This window comes from Manis pentadactyla, chromosome 7 (assembly GCF_030020395.1).
Source record: "Manis pentadactyla isolate mManPen7 chromosome 7, mManPen7.hap1, whole genome shotgun sequence".
NCBI lineage: Eukaryota > Metazoa > Chordata > Mammalia > Pholidota > Manidae > Manis > Manis pentadactyla.
In genome coordinates, this window is record NC_080025.1 from 39,613,339 (window position 1) to 39,636,677 (window position 23,339).

General features: G+C 58.2%; 2 protein-coding genes across 4 annotated transcripts in view; one reads left to right on the plus strand and one right to left on the minus strand.

Annotated features, from left to right (window-relative positions):
- Positions 1–13,743, plus strand: part of CCM2 (CCM2 scaffold protein) — a 135,179-nt gene extending 121,436 nt beyond the window's left edge. For 2 of the 3 annotated variants that reach the window (XM_036910321.2, XM_057505307.1), the window contains exons 3-10: positions 5,585–5,668; positions 6,161–6,344; positions 9,402–9,538; positions 10,138–10,318; positions 11,295–11,352; positions 11,584–11,719; positions 12,165–12,303; positions 13,295–13,743. In XM_036910321.2, coding sequence (XP_036766216.1) covers positions 5,585–5,668; positions 6,161–6,344; positions 9,402–9,538; positions 10,138–10,318; positions 11,295–11,352; positions 11,584–11,719; positions 12,165–12,303; positions 13,295–13,575 — 1,200 coding nt within the window. In that variant the 3' untranslated portion in view covers positions 13,576–13,743. The remainder of the gene's footprint in view (positions 1–5,584; positions 5,669–6,160; positions 6,345–9,401; positions 9,539–10,137; positions 10,319–11,294; positions 11,353–11,583; positions 11,720–12,164; positions 12,304–13,294) is intronic. The other variant, XM_036910322.2, reaches the window with a different exon arrangement.
- A 1,451-nt stretch (positions 13,744–15,194) lies between these two features.
- NACAD (NAC alpha domain containing) lies at positions 15,195–22,400 on the minus strand. Its single transcript, XM_036910324.2, has 8 exons — positions 22,203–22,400; positions 16,579–20,286; positions 16,362–16,471; positions 16,211–16,285; positions 15,769–15,915; positions 15,563–15,697; positions 15,349–15,471; positions 15,195–15,274 (listed from the first exon to the last, which is right to left on the minus strand). Exons 1-8 carry the CDS (start codon positions 22,267–22,269, stop codon positions 15,260–15,262), a joined length of 4,380 nt encoding a protein of 1,459 aa, XP_036766219.2. The 5' UTR covers positions 22,270–22,400; the 3' UTR covers positions 15,195–15,259.
- Between the last annotated feature and the right edge of the window lie 939 nt (positions 22,401–23,339).

Here is a 23,339-nt window from a genome sequence, read left to right on the forward strand (position 1 = left end):
TTGTCTAATTTCCGTGGCTAGGACCTACAGTACTATGTTGAATAACAGTGGGGAGAGTGGGCATCCCTGTCTTGTTCCTGATTTCAGAGTAAAAGCTTTCAGTTTCTCACTGTTCAGTATGATGTTGGCTGTGGGTTTATCATAGATGGCCTTTATTATGTTGAGGCACTTGCCCTCTATACCCTTTTTGCTTAGAGTTTTTATCATGAATGGATGTTGAATTTTGTCAAATGCTTTATCAGCATCTATGGAGATGATCATGTGGTTTTTGTCCTTTTTGTTTATGTGGTGGATGATGTTGATGGATTTTCGAATGATGTACCATCCTTGCATCCCTGGGATGAATCCCACTTTGTCATGGTGTATGATCCTCTTGATGTATTTTTGAATTCTGTTTGCTAATATTTTGTTGCGTATTTTTGCATCTACATTCATCAGGGATACTGACCTGTAGTTTTCTTTTTTGGTGGGGTCTTTGCCTGGTTTTGGTATTAGGGTGATGTTGGCTTCATAGAATGAGTTTGGGAGTATTCCCTCCTCTTCTATTTTTTGGAAAACTTTAAGGAGAATGGGTATTATGTGTTCTCTGTATGTCTGATAAAATTCTGAGCTAAATCTGTCTGGCCCGGGGGTTTTGTTCTTGGGTAGTTTTTTGTTTACCACTTCAATTTCTTTGCTCATAATTGGTTTGTTTAACTTTTGTGTTTCTTCCTTGGTCAGTCTTGGAAGGTTGTATTTTTGTAGGAAGTTGTCCATTTCTTTTAGGTTTTCCAGCTTATTGGCATATAGGTTTTCCTAGTAGTCTTTAATAATTCTTTGTATTTCTGTGGAGTCTGTCGTGATTTTTCCATTCTTGTTTCTGATTCTGTTGATGTGTGTTGATTCCCTTTTTCTCTTATTAAGTTTGGCTAGAGGCTTATCTGTTTTGTTTATTTTCTCAAAGAACCAGCTCCTGGTTTCATGGATTTTTTCAATTGTTTTATTCTTCTCAATTTTGTTTATTTCTTTTGATCTTTATTATGTCCCCCCTTCTGCTGACTTTGGGCCTCATTTGTTCTTCTTTTTCCAGTTTCAATAATTTTGATGTTAGACTATTCATTTGCGATTGTTCTTCCTTCTTTAAGTATGCCTGGATTGCTATATACTTTCCTCTTAAGACTGCTTTCACTGCGTCTCACAGAAGTTGGGGCTTTGTGTTGTTGTTGTCATTTTTTTCCATATATTCCTTGGTCTGTATTTTAATTTGTTTGTTGATCCATTGATTATTTAGGAGCATGTTGTTAAGCCTCCATGTGTTTGTGAGCCTTTTTGTTTTCTTTGTACAATTTATTTCTAGTTTTATACCCCTGTGGTCTGAAAAGTTGGTTGGTAGAATTTCAATCTTTTGGAATTTACTGAGGCTCTTTTTGTGGCCTAGTATGTGGTCTGTTCTGGAGAATGTTCCATTTGCACTTGAGAAGAATGTGTCTCCTGTTGCTTTTGGATGTAGTGTTCTATAGATGTCTATTAGGTCCATCTGTTCTAGTGTGTTGTTCAGTGCCTCTGTGTCCTTACTTATTTTCTGTCCGTTGGATCTGTCCTTTGGAGTGAATGGTGTGTTGAAGTCTCCTAAAATGAATGCATTGCATTCTATTTCCTCCTTTAGTTCTGTTAGTATTTGTTTCACATATGCTGGTACTCCTGTGTTGGGTGCATATATATTTATAATGGTTATATCCTCTTGTTGGACTGAGCCTTTTATCATTATGTAATGACCTTCTTTATCTCTTGTTACTATGTTTGTTTTGAAGTCTATTTTGTCTGATACTAGGACTGCAACCCCCACTTTCTTCTCTCTGTTGTTTGCATGAAATATGTTTTTCCATCCCTTGACTTTTAGTGTGTGCCTGTCTTTGGGTTTGAGGTGAGTTTCTTATAAGCAGCATATAGAGGGGTCTTGCTTTTTTATCCATTGTATTACTCTGTCTTTTGATTGGTGCATTCAGTCCATTTCCATTTAGGGTGACTATTGAAAGATATGTACTTATTGCCATTGCAGGCTTTAGATTCGTGGTTACCAAAGGTTCAAGGTTAGCTTCTTTAGTATCTTACTGCCTAACTTAGCTCTCTTATTGAGCTGTTATATACACTGTCTGGAGATTCTTTTCTTCTCTCCCTTCTTATTCCTCCTCCCCCGTTCTTTATATGTTGGTTGTTTTATTCTGTGCTCTTTCGTGTTTCCTTTAACTGCTTTTTCTGGGTAGGTGATTTTATTTTTTGCCTTTTATTAGTATTTGTTTGGTCTGCTTTCTTTGCTGTGATTTTATTTTCTCTGGTGACATCTGTTTAGTCTTAGGAGTGCTCCCGTCTAGAATAGTCCCTCTAATATACCCTGTAGAGGTGGGGGAGGCAAATTGCCCCAACTTTTGTTTGTCTGGGAATTGTTTAATTGCTCCTTCATATTTAAATGATAATCGTGCTGGATACAGTACTCTTGGTTCAAGGCCCTTCTGTTTCATTGCATTAAATATGTCATGCCATTCTCTTCTGGCCTGTAGGGTTTCTGTTGAGATGTCAGATGATAGCCTGATGGGTTTTCCTTTATAGGTGACCTTTTTCTTCTCTCTTACTGCCTTTAAAACTCAGTCCTTGTCCTTCATCTTTGCCATTTCAATTATTATGTGTCTTGGTGTTGTCCTCCTTGGGTCATTTCTGTTGGGAGCTCAGTGTACTTCCGTGGTCTGATCGATTATTCCCCCCCCCCCAGTTTGGGGCAGTTTTCAGCAATTACTTCTTCAAAGACACTTTCTATCCCCTTTTCTCTCTCTTCTTCTTCTGGTACCCCTATAATGCAGATATTTTTCCTTTTGGATTGGTCACACAGTTCTCTTAATATTGTTTCATTCCTGGAGTTCCTTTTATCTGTCTCCATGTCAGCTTCTATGCGTTCCTGTTCTCTGGTTTCCATTCCATCAATAGCCTCTTGCATCTTATCCATTCTGCTTATAAATGCTTCCAAATATTGTTTCACTTCTGTAATCTTCCTCCGGACATCATCACTTAGCTTTTATATATTTCTCTGTATCTCCGTCAGCATGTTTATGATTTTTATTTTGAATTATTTTTCTGGAAGACTGGTTAGTTGTATCTTCTCAGGTGTTGTCTCTGTGATCTTTGTCTACTTTAAATTATGCCTTTTCATGGCAATAGAGATAGTTTGCAGAGCTGGCACGAGTCATGGCTGGGAGAATGTCTCTTCATGTTGATTTGTGGCCTTCCTCTCCTGGGAGAACAGTGACTTCTAGTGGCTTGTGCTGGGCAGCTGCACGCAGACAGGGCTTCTGATTCTTGCCCGGACGCTCTGGAGTTTATCTCCACTGTTGCTGTAGGCGTGGCCTGCCTCAGGCTGTTGCTCCGACATGGCAGAGCCGCGTTGGAGGGGAAATGGCCGGGAGGCTGTTTATCTCTGTGAGGCGCCTCTGAGCTGCCCTGCTATCCAGGGGGTTAGGGTGCCCGGAGTTCCCTGAGATTCCCTGCTGCTGGGCTAAGTTTCCTGGGACACTTCTGTCCAGCTGTGGGGTCCCTGTCCCTTTAAGATTTCCAGAAAGCACTTGCTTTTCTTTGTCCCTGGGGCATACGCTGCGGGGACCCACTCACAGGTCTTACTGTCCCGTTTCCCTAGTATCCAGCACCCCATGCATGTGCTGTGTCTGCGCTCTGGTCCGGATGGCTAGGGCTGGGTGTTTAGCAGTCCTGGGCTCCCTCTCCCTCCCTTGTCCAACTCCTCTCCTCCCTCCGGGAGCTGGGGTGAGGGGTGCTCGGGTCCCGCTGGGCCGCAGCTTGTATCTTAGCCTCTTTGTGAGGCGCTGGGTTCTTGCAGGTGTGGATGTAGTCCGGCTGTTGTCCTGTGTCTTCTGGTCTCTCTTTTAGGGATAGTTGTATTTGTTGTATTTTCAAAAATATATGTGGTTTTGGGAGGAGATTTCCGCTGCTCTACTCACGCCGCCATCTTGGCTTCACCCTAGAGATCCTTTTTTTCCCTCTGTGCCTCAGCTTCTTTGTATTCCTCTGTTCTAATTTCTATTCCATTTGCTGTCTCTTCTACTACATCTGAATTGCTTTTAAATCCCTCCATTGTAAGTTTCATTTCTGATATTGAATTTCTTGAAGATTGAATATTCATCCTTAATTCTTCCCTGAGTTCTTGACTATTTTTCTGTAACTCCATGAGCATGTTTATAATTTTTATTTTGAACTCACTTTCAGGAAGATAGGTGAGTTCAGTTTCATTTGGGCATTTTTCTGGTGTTTTTGAGATTTTGGTCTGAACCAGGTTCCTTTGAAATTTCATATTTGTATATGTCACCATGTAGTGCCCAGAAGCTCTAGTCTCTGCAGCTACTCAGCCTCTAGAGTGATGTTGTGGGTTGCAGGGGAGCAGCACTGGTGCCTGGGGGTAGGAAAGAGGTGTTTCCTGATTACCGGCTGCAGTGGCTGTCTCCAATATCAGAGCCTGTGGGCCGAGCACACAAGTGTAAGCCTCTGTGTTTCTGTAGTTGCCATAGGCGGGGCTTCCCTCTGGCAGGCCTGTCGCCAGGGCAGGGACTGCCTGTTTGTGAGCTGATGTTCGCAGGCCAGGAGGAAGGCATGGCAGGTTGCGTATCACAGTGAGGAGCCTCTGAGCTGAGTAGCCAGCCAGGGGGCTAGAGCACTTGAATCTCCTGAAAGTTACCAACCTGCTGGGCAAAGCGTACCCAGACAATCTTGTCCACCTATCTTTTCTCCTGCACATCAGGCTCCATGCAAACCCCACCCCTTCAGCAGCCCTCTCCCTGTTATGAAGCCTCTCAGACCGCCCATCTTTCCTCTATCTCAGACCAGCTGGATGTGGATCCCTGTCCTCCACAAATGGCTGGAAACTTATTCTCCTGAAGTATTCTGCCTGTCTTAGCTTTCCAGCGCCACTCATCTCCAGAGCACCTTGCAATATAGGTTTGTGCTTCCATAGTAGATCTCCAGGGCTGGGTGTTCAGCAGTCCTAGGCTTCCACCCCCTCCCCACTCCATTTCTCTTCCTCCAGCTGGTGAGCTGGGGTTGGGGAAGGGCTTGGGTCCTGCTGGATCAAGGCTTTGGTATATTACCACATTTCATGAGGTCTCCTCTGTTCTCCAGGTGTATACAGTCTCATGCAGCCTTCTTTCCTGTTGCTCTTTCAGGATTAGTTGTATTAACTATATTTTCATAATATATGTGGTTTTTGGAGCAGTTCTCTGTCTCACCTTTCACGCCGCCATCTTTAATCCGTCTCCCCTTTGCGATTCTTATATGTGTTGTCAGGAGTAGTGTGCAGCGCCTGATAATCTGGACACCAGCTGTTCCCTCTGCTTTTCAGAGTGTACAGCATCCTCAGGCCTCACAGGCCTCCAGCTGGCACCCCTGGCACAAGTGGCAGAAGTAGGGCTCTCCCTGGAGGGAGAGGCTTCCCTGGCAGGTGGGAATAGGCTCAGAGGCACAGCTGAGGCGAGGGGCCTGGTGGGGGTTGGAGGCTGCAATCTGCCGGTCTGTGATGGCCTGGCTGACGGCCCTTCTCTCTGCCTTCTTCCAGTACTTAGGTCAGTTAACATCCGTGCCAGGATACCTGAACCCCTCCAGTAGGACTGAAATCCTGCACTTCATAGACAATGCAAAGGTAACCACCTCTTGCTGAACCTTCCCCTTGGCCCACCCCACCTCCCAACCCCAACACTGACCCTCAACCTGCCCTACCTCACAGCCCTGAATCTGACTTTGGCCTGCTCCACCTCTGAACTCTGACCTCTGACCCACATCCTCTGACCCCAGCTCTCCACTCTCTGCCCTGGACCTTGTGGCTGTAGGGGAAGACCCAGCCCCTTATGCTCTGGGAGCACTTTGGCCTCAGAGAACATGAACTGTGTCTCAGGATGGGTTCTTTGTGGTTGGGGGCTGCTTTCAATACGCACAGTTTTGAGACACCTAAACCATAAACCATAGGTGTGCATCTAAAGGCCACTCTGGAAAGACCCCCACATGGCTTGAACATGGCATCGCCTGGAGCATACGTGACCATGCTGAGGGGCACCATGCACCCCAGCGGCTCACACAGGGTGCCTGGGAACCCCATGCCGGGCGCTGTGTCATTGATGCCTGTGGTCCCTTCCAGAGAGCCCACCAGCTCCCCGGACACCTGAACCAGGAGCACGACGCTGTGATCAGCCTGTCTGCCTACAACGTCAAGCTGGCCTGGCGGGACGGGGAGGACACCATCCTCAGGATTCCCATCCATGACATTGCCGCTGTGTCCTACGTGCGGGATGACGCCTTGCACCTCGTGGTCCTAAAGACAGGTATGAAGGTGGGAGGTGGGGTTGGGAGGGTCCTTGACAGAAGCCGCCCACACGTTGGTCCTCAGGAGTGAGTCTGTTGGTTTGATTGAGCTTTGGGCCATTTCACAGTGTTGGGTCAGTTGTCTCAGCCTGATGTGCCCAGAACTGGTCCCTGTGTCCGAGGTTGCACTCAGCCAGAGGAGGACAGGCCCAGGAGGTTGTGGGGAGCAGAGGCTGATCCCGGCGGCTCTTGCTTGGAGCCTTGGGGGCCTGCTACTGCCTGGCGCTGCCCCTTCTGGGACGCTGGCTTGTCCTTGGCACATAGCCATGGCTGAGCCCCGAGCAGTGGAGGCAGCCAGTGTTTGTCCCCTGCTTTTGGCCACGTGATCTCCCAAAGCTGGGCAAGCAGAGATGAGAGTAGCCCATCAAGGAGCTCTTGGTCAGTGCATGCTCTGAGTGTGTCCTCATAGGAGAACCAGAAAGATACCGCCCACTGCCAGCTTCCTCCCCCAGCCTGCTCCCCTCCTGGGTGGTGAGGCACAGGGAGTGCCACACTGCCTCTCCTGTGGGCTGTGGGCAAAGGAGAGAGAGTGGGGCAGCGCTGCTCTCTTAGGCTCCTTTGGGCGCAGCAGGGGCTGGGTGGGTCCCGGAGCCATCTGTGTTAAGAGGCCAGCTCTGAGGGCAGCTGCTGGCCCCGTATGCAGGCAAGCTGGAGGTTGGATATGCCCAGGACTGAGGGCTCTTGAAAGAACAGGACAAGGAGCCCTGATCCCTTGAGCTCAGGGGCTCCAGATGACTGCTGGGGCTCTGCAGCCCACCTGGGCCCAGGGGCTTGTGAAGGGGGCTGCCACCTGGCCTACAGCCCCGCTGCTGTGTGGCCATGGCCCTTCCCGCGGGCATGCTCACAGTCATACATAGTCACCCCCACACACAAGCACAATATCATACACACTTCTTTCACATACCTGCACCTTTGTGCCCGCTCTGTCACAGCATCTGGGCAAGGTGCCCACTGTGCCCTGCTTGCTCATTTCCCTTGTGCTCAGTGAGCATCTACTGTTTAATGAGAAGGAATACTTTAGATTGCTGATACTCAACCTCTTAATCTATGAAAATGGCAATTTAATGTGGCTCAGACTAGCACAGAGCATGGCATGTGACCTCCCTTGCTCCCCATGGTAACCCAAAGGGGGGCTCTGTACACTCCCACCTCACAGGGGAGCTACTCATGCAGGTCACCTACTGGGGGGCAGTGAGGCTGGCCAGCCGTGGGAACCAGCTCTGTGTCTACCATGGCTGCCCCACTGTGGACAGTCCCCACAGAAGCCTGGTGTCTGGGCTTCTGGAGGGACAGCAGACCGTGGAGAGACTGGCTTCTGGCCCGGTGCCTCAGGCAGAGCAGCTGTTGTGCAGGGACCTGGGTCCCCTTGGTTTCTTGTGTTGCAGGCTGTTACTCAGCGTTACTCATTAGAATAAATTACCAAGAAAACGGTTAACAGAGTTTTTGAAAGGAGAGAATGAGTTCCACAGGAGACACTTTCCAAAAAGAGGGAAAAACTGGGATCCACGCTTTGTGAGCTTTTGGGGTAAAGGAAAAGGGAGAATGGCTGTACCCCCATCTCAGTGAGTCACCCGAAGCCCCAAGGCTGTGTGTATCCACGCCTCTCCTGCTCCTGCATGGGCCTGCTGAGGATGACGGGGCAGGCCTCAGCACAGACCCTGGCAAGGACAGCTAATGTGTGTTACACCTGCTTCCTGCAGGCGCATCTATATGCCCCTTCAGCCCAGGGCACAGTGTGGGCTGCCTTAGGGTGGATGCATCAATCAAATCTGCCTGTAGGAGGTTGTGTGTGGTGAGCACAGCTTGGAGGGTGGGTGACCAGATGTATGTTCATGCCAGGGTGGCGCAGCCCATGGAGGCATCTCTCTGAAGGAGTTTCTGAGGCTGTGGGAGTACGGCTGGAGGCTCTGAAGCAGGGCCTGGGGGCAGCCGGGGATGGGGCTGGTCATGCTAAGGACCCTGTCCTGCTGGGCTAAATGCAGGCTTGTAGGAGCAGCACACACTTGCTGTGCATGGCTCTAGAGCTGTGTACCCCACTTCCTCGGGAACAGCACGGACCTACGGAAATGTTCTGAAGGCCAAGAGTGGTGAATTGGTGTGACGATCTCTTTCATTTCAGCCTCTGTAGCCAGCACCATGCCAGCGTGCCACCAGCAGAACCATCCCCCGTGACATGGCATGCACTCCTTTGTTCCTCCCACCACCTGTGTGTGCTTTACACTCAGGCTGCAGTTTGGACTTGTTGCATTTCATGTGCTCAGTGCCTGTGGCCTCTGGCCACCGAGGGACGGTGCAGTCCTGTGGATTCGTGGAGCAGCCTCCACATGGGGGCAGGCTGCAGGATGCTGCCAGCCCCATGGGGCCCTGGTGTCTCCAGGCCCACTCCTCCATGTTGGCTGCTCCTGGGCTGGTTCCCGGATGTGTCTGAGCTCCAGGTGCCCCCTGCTGCAGTGAGCTGGCCAAGACAGCCCAGCCCTGGGGAACTTGAGCCTTCACTTCCAGCTCCTGCTCTGGGTCTGTCTGAACAAATATGCCAGCATTCTCTGGCCTCAGGAGGCCTGGAGCCACCATGAGACTTCGTTTCTCTGATGGACCATGTGTGGAGTATCAGGGCCATAGGCGGAGTGCTCACAGTTTAGACTCTGCCCAGGCTATGCCCGGACCTTTGCCCCCCCACACCTCAGTTTCCCCTTCTTCTGCCAGGGTTGTGTTCATGGCCCCTTGCATGTTAATGGGTCCTGTGAGCACCTTCTTTTGTGTACATCAAAATTAGCTAAATACCATAATTTCATGTCTCTGCCTCAGATACATCATCTTTGGCAAGGATGCAGGAGGGTCCTGTGTTCTAGTTATCAGGCAGCAGCTGTGGGAATGTGGGTTGGGGGTGGCTCACTTGTTCCCACCCCTTGTTTAGTACAGGCCTGTCCCCCACCTGAGCCAGGTAGGGCTGCCCAGAGCCTGCTGTTGAATTCCACACCTGCCCTCACCTGCCTAAGATGCCAGTGTTGACTTCCCAGCCCAGGACCCCGGCATCTCCCCCAGCCAGAGTCTGTGTGCGGAAGGTTCCAGAGGCCTCACCACAGTCTCCCTGGCGGAGAGCGGAGTGGGGCCTGTGGAGGCATGCTGCCTGGTGATCCTGGCGGTGGAGAGTAAGGTGAGCAGAGGGACTGCCACGCTCACAGCAGCCCCGGCCACGCCCATAGCAGCTCTGGCCCCACCCAGTCCCACTGAGCACAGGGCCTGCCATGTAGGTACAGGTGTTTTCTGCCTGGGCCTCGCTCCTCTCACCTGTGTCGATGGAGGGTGGTCCCCTCTCCCCTGCGGGAAGATTCGTGGGAGTGGCAAGTTAAGGTTTAGGTCTCCAGCCTCGGTGAGCCCCTGGGTACCCTGCTTAGTCTCTGCATCTGTAAGACCATACCCACGATGCCAGTCCCCACTGGAAACCCCTCTAGACACAGCCCCATGTCCGTAACTAACTGCCCCAGACAGGACCTGCTTTCACAGCACAGAGGTGAAGCCTGTTGTGCTGTGCTGGGAGCCCGGGTGTGCCGCCACGGATGTGGCCCCTCCCTGCCCCTTTTCCTGAGGCTGGGACAGGAGTAGTGAGAGGGTGTTGGCAGCTGATGCCCCTGCAGGCCACACCCAGCCACCCGCAGGTCTAGAAAGCATCCTGGGTGTGGGCTGGTCGCTTTGTGGTCCCCCCGGGCAGTGGAAAGCAGAGAGCACTTTGTCCTGTCCCTTTGGCGTCTGAAGCATCGGAGAGCTGCCTGGAAGGTGCATCTGTATCCCCCATGGCAGGTGGCTGCTGAAGAGTTGTGCCTCCTGCTCGGCCAAGTCTTCCAGATTGTGTACACGGAGTCAACGATTGACTTTCTGGACAGAGCCATATTCGATGGAGCCTCGACACCCACCCACCACCTGTCATTTCACAGCGGTAGGTGGGCTGGAGGGCAGGCAGAGTTGGAACACGGCAGTGCTGCTCTGCTGTCCAGGGGCTCTAGCTGGCGCTGGGTCCAGGCTTCACTGCTCACATTAACCTGAGGGCTTAGGGCAGACATGTCCCCATGTAGGCCAGCCTGGCGGCTTCCTACATAGCTTTGGGGCCCGGAACATGTTCTGGAGCCACATACAGCTAGAGGCACCTCACCTAACTCAGGGCAGAGGGCCATGCAGGCTCTATGCTAGGGCTGAGAGTTTGGGGGCCTCCCTGCCAGAGCCCCCACTTGCTCTGTGAGAGGGCCCTTCTGAGGATGAGGGTGGCCCGAGGTGGCAGCTGGAGGAGGCTGTGCCCTCTGCGTGGACTCAGTGTAGTGTCTTCAGGGATCCGTCAGCATGCACAAGGCACTCCACTTGCACACGGCTCTCAGCTCTTTCGTGCCGATACCTACTGCCCGCCCTCTCACAGCTCACCTGCTGCATGTGGCCTTAGGTCATCTGTCCAGCAGCTCTTGAGTGGCTGCTGAGCACCAGGCCTTTTGCTGCTCCTAGGGTCTCTGTCATCAGCAAGCAGCCATGGAGTCTGGCTGGGTCCAGGCTGGGGGTCAGACCTCCAGTGCTGGCCCTGGCCCTTGCCCTTACCCACTGCATGACATGGGGCAAGTTGTACAGCATCTCTGATCCAGTCTTCATTTAAGTGGGGCAGTGATGTGCCTGCTCGGATCAGAGAAGACAAAATGACAGTCCCATGACGCTGCTGGTGCAAAGCTGACATCCACATGCTGTGCTTCCCTCGTCCTTGGCCACTTGGCCGATGGCCAGGATCAGCGCACCAACACTTGGCCCGGGCCTGCACAGGCTGCTTCTCTCTCAAGCGCACGCAGGAGCCCCCTGTGCCAAGACCTCCACGAGAACCTAGCCACTGGACTCAGCGCCCGTCCCCCATGTGACAGGAAGCATGTTTTCCCCTACAGACGACTCTTCCACCAAAGTGGACCTGAAGGAGCCCTATGAGTCGGAAGCCATCCCCTTGTGAGTGCCCAGCCTGCATCTCAGCGGAGCACATGGCCCGGCCTCCCCTTGGCCCTGCCCCTGCCCCACCAGACCCTGCCCCTGCCCCACCTTGCCCTGCGCAGGCACCCTTCCCTCTCTCAGATCCTGGTCCCAGCCCAGTCACCAGGCCTGTCTACCTGGATGGATTCCCCAGGGTGCGGTGGGCGGGCAGGTGGGCGAGGCCAGCGCCCACAGCTGGTGTCCCTGCAGCTCTTTCCGTGAGTGTTCGCTAGCGGGCGGTGTCCTGCCGCTGTCCTGCGCGCCGACGGCGCCGCACGCCAAGACGGTCAGCGAGAGCGAACTGAGCGCCACGGCTGCCGAGCTGCTGCAGGACTACATGCTCACGGTGCGCCCCCACTCCGAGGCCCGCCTGCACGCCCAGCCCAGGGCAGCGGCCTCAGCTGGAGAAGCTTCTGGGGCCGAGTGGGGTGCCACTTCCCCGCCAGAACTGGCCCTGGGAGAACGTGGGGGAGGACCACAGTGGCAGAGGGACTGGTTGGCTGGTAGGTGGGCTTTCCCTCTGTTACCGACCTCACGTGGTTTTGCTATTGAAAACTCAGCTGGCTGACCCCTGTGTGTGCCCCTAGGGGGCGTGGCTCTGGGCTCCAGGGCACAATAAGCGGGCCCCGGCAGCCCCGTCGAGGGTCAGTTTAGTGCCGAAGAATGGGGCCTCTCGGGTCTCCAGGGAGGCAGGATGCGGCCCCGTGGGCTGCTGGTCCTCCAGGGGCGGGGCTGGGCGGAGGGCCTGGGTGTCACTGCTCACTGCGCCCTGCCTGCACGTGTCTCGGCAGCTGCGCACCAAGCTGTCCTCGCAGGAGATCCAGCAGTTTGCTGCACTGCTGCACGAGTATCGGGATGGTGCCTCCGTGCACGAGTTTTGCATCAACCTGCGGCAGCTATATGGGGACAGCCGCAAGTTCCTGCTGCTGGGTGAGTCCCTGGGGGGGCCTTCCCAGGGACGGGTGGGGATGCACCCCCCAGGGCACAGGAGAGGATCCTGTGAGCCAGACCAAGAGATACCAGGCTGAGGTGGGGTGAGCAGGAGTTTGCTGGGTGGAAAAGTGGAAGGACCAGTTTGTGCGGAGATGCTGAGGGTCAAGCTCAGCATCTTAGGGTGGGGGACCGGCAGGCAGGGCAGTTAGGGCCTGCCACTAACAGCTGGGCAGCAGCCCTGAACTGCTGCCCATGCCTGAGGGCATCGCCAGGGTGCCTTCTCCTTGCTGTGTCTAGGGAACAGGGCTGGGTGACAGCAGAGGCTCCTTGGTCCTGAACTCTGCCTCCAACAATCTACTTGGGTGGGTTGAACCCTTGTCTCCATTCCAGAGCTCTCTGCTCATGGGCAGGATGGGGTGCTGAGTGAGAGGCACGGATAGAAGGGCGGGAGGCTGGGCTGCAGACCTGCACCCTCCCTGGGGTCAGGTCCACGGGCAGGACTGGGGTCCGGGCTGAGTGTGTCTTTTCATCTTGTTGCCACTTGGCAGGGTCAGGGAGTGGATGGGGCCCCCAGAAGGGCAGCTGGACTGGGTGCCCTCCAGGCCCTCATCAGCCTGTCTCTGCCCCTCCCTGCTCTCTTCCATTTGTAAACCCACCCTGCAGGGTCTTTATAGGGCACAGGTGTCCCAGGGCTGTGCTGTCACTACAGGGAAGGCCGAGGGAGGACACTTACCCACAACAGGACTTTTTAAGGAGTACCCCTTTGCTGTGGGGCTCTGCTCCAGGGCTGGGCCTGGCCTTTGGAGTTGATGCTCTCCCTGGCCGGGTAGCTTTGGCATGGGACCTGGGTGTGGGTGTGGGTGCAAGGCTGCTCTGGGCCATGCCCTCCTGCCTGTGCCTGTGAAGTGGGGCCGCTGTGAGGCTGTGCCACCCACCACTGTGCTGAGTGGGCTGGGGCTCAAATGCCCCCTGCACCCGGTGTCTGCAGGTTTACGGCCCTTCATCCCTGAGAAGGACAGTCAGCACTTTGAGAACTTCCTGGAGACCATCGGAGTGAAAGACGGCCGGGGCATCATCACTGACAGTTTCGGCCGGTGCCGGCGGGCCCTGAGCTCCACCCCTACCTCCACCTGCACTGGGGACAGGGCTGTGGGACACACCGATGACCAGTCTGCACCCTCAGAGGGTGATGAGTGGGACCGCATGATCTCAGACATCAGCAATGACATTGAGGCCCTGGGCTGCAGCCTGGACCAGGACTCAGCCTGAGGGGGTGGGAGGCCAGGGCAAGTGCCATCTGCTGTGAAGGACACGCCTGGGGTGGTCTTGCTGCCTGCACGGGCTCTGCTCCTAGAGGGGTCCTGTCGCCTGACCCCAGACAGCTGTTCAGTTTTGCACAGGAACACAGACCCTTAAAGAAGTTTACTGCAATGTGAATGATTCACCTCTGCTGCCAGCGTGTTTCTCATCTGGCGGGGAGGGAGCTGGCCATGCAATTTGGCCCGCCTGGGCCCTGTGCTGGGGCTGGGTTCTTTGTGGCCAGGCCATTGTGAGCCTCAGTTGGCCCCTCACCCCAGGCCACCCATTGGGTGGTTTCCATAGCCATCTATACTGAGAACAGGCCCACCAGGAGAGCATGTCACCTTGGAGCCCAGGGTCCGATTGTCAGCGAGACCAGCAAGGGCACTGTGTCCAACTCTCAAGCCCCTTGGCTTTAGTCTCCCTTGGGCTGGGCCCCATCTGTGCCCTGGGGACATGGGAGGTGGTGGGGGCTGGGCCTGTAGACTGCAGTGCAGGTGTCAGGAGGCGCAGCTCTGGGCTCACCCCAAGGTGGTGGCTCTGCCCTGTGACACCCTGCTGGTGTGTGCACTGAGTCCTACGCTGAGCAGGATGGGCACTGGGCTTAGGTAGGGGGTGCAGAGCCCTGGGCTGAGGTGCAGCTGTGTGGTAACTGAGCAGGGGAGTCTCTCAGGCTCTCCACTCTAATAAGGGGCGGGGCGGGATGGGATGAAGGGTCTCAGACTTGGCTCTGGCCCAGGCTGTCCAGGAGCTGGTTGTGGGCCCCAGCCAGGCAGCGCTAAGGGAGACCCTTGGTAGATGCCATTTCTGGATGTGTCTGGAAGCATCCAGAATGGATTAAGACAGCCTTAGTTTGGGGCTGGCGCCCCAAGCCCACCCTTGGCCTGAGCCAGCTGCAGCACACCGAGCCCCCTGAAGGATCTGTAAGGGCCAGGGACTGCTTGTCTTGGGCCCACCAGCATGTGTCCCCTGTGCTGTGGCCCCACACTGCGGGTCCCCCTCCTGTCCTGGGTCAGGGTCCCCACTCTGTGGGCCTGGCCACTGGAGAATATAGGAGAGAACGTGTGGAGATGGGTGAGCCGTGCAGGGTTGGTTGAAGTCTGCCTGAGCAAATGCTGCCTCTGTGGCTTCTCTAGCACAGGCCCTGCTGAGGGGCCATCAGGGGAGTTCTGGGAACCCTGGTCCCCAGGCACCCAGGCCTAAGGTAGGTGGTGTGATGGCCCATGAGCTCTGGTTAAGTCAGATGCCAGGACATGGGGAGGACGCCCACCCTGTGGAAAGATAGGAGAGGACCCTCATGCTCTGGGGACACACAGTGACCCCCACCCTCTGTAGACATAGGGAGAAGCACCAGGCTCTGGGAAGACAGGAGGACCCTCACCCCCTGGCGACACATGGGACCCACTCTCAGGATATAGATGACCACCGCCCTCAGGGGACAGACAAGGGTGAGATGATCACTACCCTCTGGGGACAAGAGTGGGGTCCACTACACTGAGGTTACGGGAGGAACCCCCACCCCCACCATGCTCAATCCTGATCAGGCAGAGCCTGTTGAGGGTGAAGTAGTGGAGCAGAACAGCGAGGCAGTAGAGGCACCCATTTACTGAGCAGCAGAGCTGGGGGCAGGGCACAGCAGGGCGTTGGTCAGCAGCTACATTGTCAGCTCCTGCAGGAAAAGAAAAGCGTAGGTCAGGCTGGAGAGGGAGTGTCGGCAGCAGGGCCACGTGCATAGTTGCTCACCATGATGGCATTGACGATGTCGCTCTGGTTCTCTCTCAGGGCACGTACAGCCTTGGCCCTGGAAACGTTGGCCTGTGCCATAACTAGCTCAATGTCACGCAGCTCCAGTCCTGCCTCATCCACCTGGGGGGCAGCAGGGAGGTGCTGAGCTGACTTCTCCCCCATCGGGGCCCCACAGGCCCCCCCCAGATGCAGCCCCAATGCCCGGCCTCACCTCCTCCTCATCCTCCTCGCACTCTGGCCTCATCTGCGGCCCTGGCGCTGACTCGGGCACCAGGGCTGCGGGCTCCGCGGGCACCTTGAACTTCTCAGCTGCGGCTCTGTGCACCTGCTGGGACAGGTCCTCGACCTGCGCACAGGGCCAGCTGTCAGCTGGCTGCACCCAGGCCTCCCCCCCCAACCGCCCACGGCTGCTCAGACCTTAGCCTCCCCAAAGACCACGTAGGTGTCCGAGGCCGGGCTCTTGAAGACGTCAGGCTTGGCGATGACAAAGAGGATGTTTTTGGACTTCTGAATGGTGATCCTGGTGACCCCCTGGATCTGCCGCAAGCCCAGCTTGGACATTGCCTGGGGGCACAGTGGGCTCAGACCTGGGCTCCTAGGGGCCCAGTTGAGGTTGGAGGGGGTGGAGTAGGCCCAGGGGGAGGCAGAAATGCCAGGGATCAGGCTCTGCCACTGACTCCTGGGCACCCCTGTGGCCCCTGCATGTCGCAGGGTGAGTGGCTTGGGCTAGGAGCACCCTCTCTGCTGACACTTTGGCCCTGGTGATTTCACAAGAGAGCACCCAGTAGCGGAAGCCTCCCCCACACCTTGGGAGTCAGTTCTGAGATTGAGGGTCCCTGTGCAGCCGGCCACAGCCCACCTTTCGGGCCTTCTTCTCGCTGCGGCTCTGCTTGGCTTTGGAGCTGGTCTCCTCACTGCCTCCACCTGCAGGGGCCTTGGGAGAGGGGTGGGGTCTGAGTGAGAGCCTGGATGCAGAGACCCAGGGCACGCCCACCCCCTGGCACGGGCACCTGGGCTGGGCACTGTGAAGTCTGCGGCCCTGAGAGCTCCGGCTCCTCTGGCTCCTCCGACTCCCCGTGGCTGTCTGAGTGATGGCCGGAGCCTGTAGCCTGCAGCGAGCCTGGGGACAGGAGGTGTGAGGTGGCCTCTGCTTTCTGCTGTGCCTTCCCCCTTTCCCCCCACCTCCTGTCCCTGGCTCAGGATGTGCTCCAGCCCAGGCCCCCTCACCTTCCTCCAGGCTGTCCTGGTCATCCTGCTGCCCAATGGCTGGGAGACCTTGGGGGCCAGCCGGGCTCTGGGGCCTGGAGCCAGGAGGCACTTGGCCGGGGGGTGAGATCCTCAAGGCTGGGTCTTTGGCATGAATTCCTCCTATGGGGGCTGCTTTGGGGCTGAGGAGGGCAGCATGGGGCAGAAGGCTGCCCCGCTGCCCTGCCCCAGGGGTGTTTGTGGTTCCTGAGAAGGCAGCCACTGCCAGCTGTGCTCCTGCCTGGGGTGGCAGATGAGCTGGAGAGCTGGGGCACTCCTTGCCTTCCACGGAGTCTTCCTGGGGGCCCGCAGGACGCAGTGCTGCCTTCATGACCCCAGGAGCAGAGGGCCTGTCTGGCGGCAAGCTGGGTGGGCCCCCAGTGGGGCCTTCTGGGGGCTGTGGCCGAGAGGGACCAAGGATTCCAGGTGCTGCCTGGGCCCAATCTGCACTGCCTGGGCCTAGTACAGGTTCCTGCTGCCAGGAGGGTGGTGGAGACATAGGTGCAGGTCCTTTGGGGCAGCGCCCACCTGGCTTGGGCACAGCCCTTGAAGGAAATTCTAGGCAGGAGTCGAGCCCCACCTCTGAGGCCACAGCCACAGGGATCCCTGGCTCTGTGGTGGCCCTCTCCTCTGCTGGGCTCAGAGACTGCACCTGGCCAACCTCAGGGCAAGCAGCAGGACATGCCTCCGGGCTGCTGCTCCAAGGATCCTTCCCAACACCCTGGGGTGCTGACTCGAGATCTCCCTCCCCCTGGCTCTCTGACCCTGGTACCTCCTTTGGGAGTGAGGGGGGCTTAGCTCCCAAACCAGGGTTCTCAGGGATATCGGCCAACAGGCCCTCTGCTGCTGCCTTCCTACTGGAGGCAGGATCTGGGGTGTCTGGGGCCTCCATGGTAGGACCTGAGGTGTCCAGAGCCTCTGTGGCAGGATCCGGGATGTCCAGGGCCCCCCTGGGAAAATCTGGGGTGTCTGGGGCCTCCATGGTAGAATCTGGTGTATCTGGGGCCTCCATTGTAAGATCTGGGGTGTCCAGGGCCTCTGTGGCAGCCTTTAGGGTGTCCGGGGCCTCCCTGATAGAATCCAGGGTGTCTGGGGCCTCCCTGGTAGGATCTGGGGTGTCTGGGGACTCTGAGGCAGGCTTGGGGGTATCTGGGGCCTCTCTGGGGGAATCCGGGGTGTCCGGGGCCTCTGTGGCAGAATCCAGTGTGTCTGAGACCTCCATGCCTGGCTCAGTGTTGTCCAGGTCCTCTGAGGCAGCATCTGGGATGTCTGGAGGCTCTCTCGTAGAACCTGGGGTTTCCAGGGCCTCTGTGGCAGGATCCGTGGTGTCTGGGGCCTCCCTGGTAGAACCTGGGGTTTCCAGAGTCCCTGTGGCAGGCTTTGGGGTGTCTAGGGCCTCCCTGGTAGAATCCAGAGTGTCCGGAGTCTCTGAGGTGGGATCTCGGGAGTCTGGGACCTCTGTGGCAGGATCTTGGGTGTCCAAGACCTCCCTGATAGGATCTGGGGGGTCTGGGGACTCTGAGGCATGCTTTGGGATATCCGGGGCCTCTGAGGCAGAATGCAGGTTGTTTGGGGCTTCTGAGCAAGGCCTGGGGTTATCTGGTGTCTCTGAGGCAGGATCTGGGATATCTGGGGCCTCCCTGGCAAGCTCAGGAGTGTTTGGAGTCTCTGAGGCAGGATCCAGGGTGTCCAGTGCTTCCAAGGCAGGGTTGGGGGTGTCCAGGGCTTCCGAGGCAGGCTTGGGGGTGTCCGGGGCTTCCGAAGCAGGCTCGGCAGTGTCTGGGTCCTCCGAGGCAGGTCTGGGGGGGCTCACATCTCTCCATGAGGTCCATGGTGTTTCAGTGTCTGCAGCTGGTTCTAGGACACCCTGTGGGGCCTGGTCCTGGCCTTCAGTGGTGCTCGCATCCCTCTTGTCAGACACTGGCCTCAGTCCCCAAGCTTCACCTCCTTCTTGCTGGGCCATGGCAGCCATGGCCTCTGTTCCTGGGCCACAGCCAGTGTCTGTCTGCAGGGCCTTGGGGCTGGCTGCAGCAGCAGGTCCCTGGCCTGAGAGGAGGCCTGCATCCTGCAGGGGCAGGTGTGTGGCCAAAGAGACAGGATCCTGGGGTAAGGTGGGGTCCCCTTCTCCCAGCTGGTGCTCAGAGCTGGCCACAGCAGCAGGTCCCTGGGCAGCTTCCTCCTCCAGGGTCTGCAAAGAGTTTGGACTTGGCAAGAGGTCCTCCTCTTCCTGGGCAGTCCAAGGCTCTGGGCCTAAGCTGGCGCTGTTTCCCTCCTGTAGAGGCTGAGGTGTGGCCAAGGTGACAGGTGCTGGTTCTGCGGGAGAGCCTGCTTCATCCCCCTGGGCCTTCAGGGTCACCCCAGTGAGGCCTGGGTCTTCTTGCCGGGTGTGAGGGGCCCTAGTGGCAGCAGATGCCGGGCCTGCAGAGGGGCCGGTCCCCGTCATTTCTGCCACAGGCTCCTGGCTCTGGGCGGAGAGGCCAGCCTCTCCCTTGGAGCCCCTGGTAGCCAGCTGTAGGCCCCAGGATGTGGGCTCGCCAGGGCTGTCCTGGAGCAGGATGATGTGCTGTGCGTGGGGCTCCCCGCTGTACAGCCTCTCGTCGTCCGCCCCCGTGTAGGAGGCAGGGTCAAGGTCAGAGGAGGCCACAGAAATGTCGTCCTGGAAGGCAAAGGCCTCATCCACGCTCTCGGAGATGGAGAGGTCGGACAGTGACTGCAGGGAGGAGGCGAAGGTGCTGTCGTCCTCACCTGTCCCGGCCACATCTGCTCCCGGGGAGGGTGCCTCCCGCTCTGCCTCCTGCTCCGCAGGCAGGGGCACCACCTCCACTGCTTCCACCTGGAAGATCAGGCTGCCCCGGAAGGGCAGGAGGGAGGCGGGCATCATTGGCTCGTTGGCCAGGAAGTCCAGCTCAAAGAAGTGGCCTTCCTGGCCCAGGGAAGAGCTGCTGTCCACGGAGAGGCTGGACTCTGGGGATGGGGGAACTGGGGACCCAGCAGGGCACAGCTCCTGCTCATCCACCAGGGACCCTGGGGGGGAGAAGCCCCAGCCCGAGGAAGTGTCCAGCGCTTCTGCCAGGGCCAGCAGGCTCAGGGAGCAGGATGGGGACGAGGCCCAGCTGTCCCCATCTGCCGTGACATAGGAGCCTGAGAGTGATGCAGGCGGCGAGTCCCCCTGCTCAGCCTGGGCACCCTGGGTGTCCCTGTGGGGCCCGTGGCTGGGGAGCAGGGCAAACGCGGTCTCAGTGGGGGTGGAGGGAGGTGTGAAGTAGGAATCAGGGTCCAGGGCAAGGCAAGGCACAGGAGGGTCACCCTGAGAACACAACTCAAGGGGTGGGTTCAGGCTGGCATGCCCACCCTCCCTATTCCTGGACTCTGGTAGAGCTGCGCTGGGTAGTGGTGCCCAGCGTGTCTCCTCACCCATCACAACCCGGGGCTCCAGTGGGGCTGGCTGAGCGCCCCCTGTGGGCTGAACCTCAGGGGACCCTGGGCTGGGGCTGCCCTCCTCTGGGACCGCCCAGGCCATGGTGGTGTGGCCCGGCCCTGCATCCCAGCTAGCTCCCTCAGGTGGGGGCCGGGCACCTGGCTTGCTGGGCAGGAATGTGAGGGCCAGGGTGCTGGGCCCCCGGATCAGGGCACAGTGCTCCCGCGGGTTCCCTCTTGGAGTGGTGGTCTCAGCTGCATTACAGGACAGATCTATGGAAAGAAAAAGGCAGGCATCTGCCCTGAAGTGGCTCGGGGGTAGCTGAGCACGGTGGGGACCCACAGGAGTGAGTGTCAGCTGGAAGGGCAGAGGGCAAGGGGAAGGGAGTTGCCCGTCTGGAGGAGCAGTCCCAGAGCTTGCAGCATTGGGAGCAGCCTGGGATCATGGCGCATGGGGAGTGGCTGTGGGCACAAAAGGGCACTATCTCTTGGATTGCACATGTGCCAACCTCTCGCCACCTGGCACATCAGAGGGCCCAGGAGTAGGGGCCTGCATGCTGCCCCTGCTGTGAGCTGGTCCTGCCTCTCTGCTGCCTCTTGCTGCCACACCTGAAGCCAGTCTGTCAGGGGTCTCACGGGGCTCTGCCTGCTCCTGGTCCCAGGGCTGGCACAGGGAGGAGGGGAAGCAGGGGCCATGCAGGCATGTTCTCAGGCAGGGTGTCCCACGGGTGAGCTGGGGCACCAGGCCAGGGGAGAGTGCTGGTCCCCTGATGATAGCTGTCCAAAGAGGGGGCTCCACCCTGCCCTACTGGCGGCTGAGGGGAGCTGTGGGCTCTGGGGGCGGTGGGACCACCCAGCCAAGTCTTTCCACAGAGGCAGCTGCCGCATGTTGCTAGCCCCTTCTGCCAGGAACATGCGAGTGGGTCCCTTGGCAGTGCCCAGGGCGGCCCAAGCCCTGCTGCATTCTCTGGGGGTTCCTGCTCTGCCATGCTCTCCTGTGACCACATACAAGCACATCAGCTTTCTGTCTGTAAAGTGGTTTGCCAGGTTTAGAGCTGAAGCTTACAGAGGGTGGCTCCCTCCCCAGGCTGCCCCACCTGCCTGAAAAAGAGCCCCAGACCTTGGGCCCCACTGCAGGAGTGCTGGGGTGGCCAGAGAGTCCTAAGAAGGGGGACCTTTGGGTACACTGGAGGTGGGTGTGGCAGGGGTGTCTGGGTACGAGAGACTGGGCTCTTGGCACTGAGCCTGGCATGCTACCCCTGTGCACTCATATTGGACTCTGGGGCCCTGGGGCAGGGGGAGGGCAGAACTCAGTTAAGGGGGTTGTGGAAGAGAAACCAAAGGTCAAAGGTTTTTGGGACTCATTTAAGGTCATCAGGCAGTCCAAGCAGAGCCAGCCCAAGACCCTGGGTCTGAGGAGTTCCAGCCTCCCCCTACCCCTTTACTGGACCTCAGAGGGAGGCCAGGACCCTGGACCCAGCACTGTTTCCACCCCCAGGTGACTTTTCACCCACTGCAAGGTGCCTTTGGCCCTCCAGCAGCCACACATGGCTGACCTCTGGGTGGGTCATCCTGGCTGGTCTTCCAGGCCTAGGCAGATCCCCTTGGCCCCCACCAACACTGCTGGCCCAGCCTCTCCAAGGACAAGGGCCTGCCCTCCAGAGGGTGCACCCCCAGGGCATCCCACCTTCTAGACCAGCAGCCCACCCCTCTGGCTTCCCTGGCCTCAGGCTCCAGTCCTGCCCAATGGGGACCGGTTGCCGGCCCTGAGGTGGCCTCAGGCATTTGGGCACAGGCTTCCCCAGTAGCGGGAGCAGTTGAGAACCTGCCGTCTCCGGTCCACAGCCGCTCAGGCCCGAGGCTCCAGGCAGACAATGGGGCTCGGCAGCTGAGTGGCGGGCCGGGCCGGAAGCGCAAGGCGCCACCCAGCCCAGGCGGTTCGCGGGCCCTCCTGTCGCGTCTGGCTCTGCAGGACACCCCTGCCCCGCCCGCCCTTGCCCGAAGTCTGGTGTGGGGGCCGGCCCGGGGTCAGGATCCAGGTGCGCGGAAGGACGGTGCCGAGAGGCCCGTGAAGGGGAGGAGGCAGGCTGGGGCGTGACGGTGAGGTAGGGAGCGGGGAGGAGGGCGACAGCGGGGAAAGCGAGGGCACCGGTGCGGAGACGCGCTTAGACGGGGTCGCGCCTCCTTACCTGTGCGGGTCCCCGGCCCACCGGCCTCCAGCAACAGCAGGTCAGCGCTGGTAGCCTCCCCCGGCATGGCCTAGCCTTGCGTGCGTCCCCCGGAGCCCGGTCCGACCACACACGCCTGTCTCGCCGAGCCTGCGAGGCCACCGCCCCTCGGCCGCGGGGGTGGGGGTCATTGGACGACGTCGGCACCGCCCCGCCGGCCTGGCCCCCCGAGTGAGCGTGCGCCGGCGCACCAGGCCCTGCGGAGCACGGAGTGGGGCGGGCGGCCTCCCTCCCCGCAGGCAGTGCTCTCATCCGGCGCTGCGCGGCCCCGCCTTTGCGCAGCATCCCGTGCCTTATCGGGAGGGGCGTTTGGGGCCTGTCGGAGGCTGGGCGGACCCCAGGGGCATCTCCCCTTAGCCGGTTGGGAAGAGGCGGGAGTGGTTAGACCTCGGGGTGAGGGGCCGGGCGCTTTGGGGGAGGAGGCGCCGCACTCCCATGGCTGGCCTCCTGGCCCCCAGCTGCTGGGGCTCTGCGGCCGGCGTGGTGCCTCCATCCGAGAGGTGAGCAGGTGCCGCAGCCCCGAGCTGATTGGTCAGTCTTCCGGTTTCCCTGGCAACCGCCTCCCGGCGCCATGGCAACTGGAGGCCCGGAGACTGCACGGCAGGAGCGCAGCGGAAGGCAGCCCCAGGGAGCCCTGCGGGCGGGTCCCGGGCTTCCCGCAGCGCGGCGCCTTCCCCTAGCGCTCCGGAGGGCGGGCAGAGGGAGAAACACGCCTCCGCGCCCGCGGCATCCGCCCTGCCATACCCCCAAGGATGCAGCAGACCCAGTCCCTTGGGTTGCACCCTGGCTTCCACACAGCCCCCGCGATCAGGTTTGCGGAGCGCCCGCCCTGTGCCAGGCTCCGAGAGACACACGGACATTGTTACCACCCTGAAGTCGACGGGGCCAGGGCAGGCAATCACAGCAGCCACTGGTGGGGCTCTCTCCCTAACCTCAGTCTTCTGCTGGCTCTGCAAGAGCCCACGGAGCAGGGGGCAGCGCGACGCGCCTCCAGAGTCAGGCCACACAGCCGGCTGCCTGTTGGGCACGGCTGTGGCGCCAGATCCCCCATGCCCAGCTGAAGCCCCGTGTCCTGCATGCCCCTCAGTGGGGGCATGT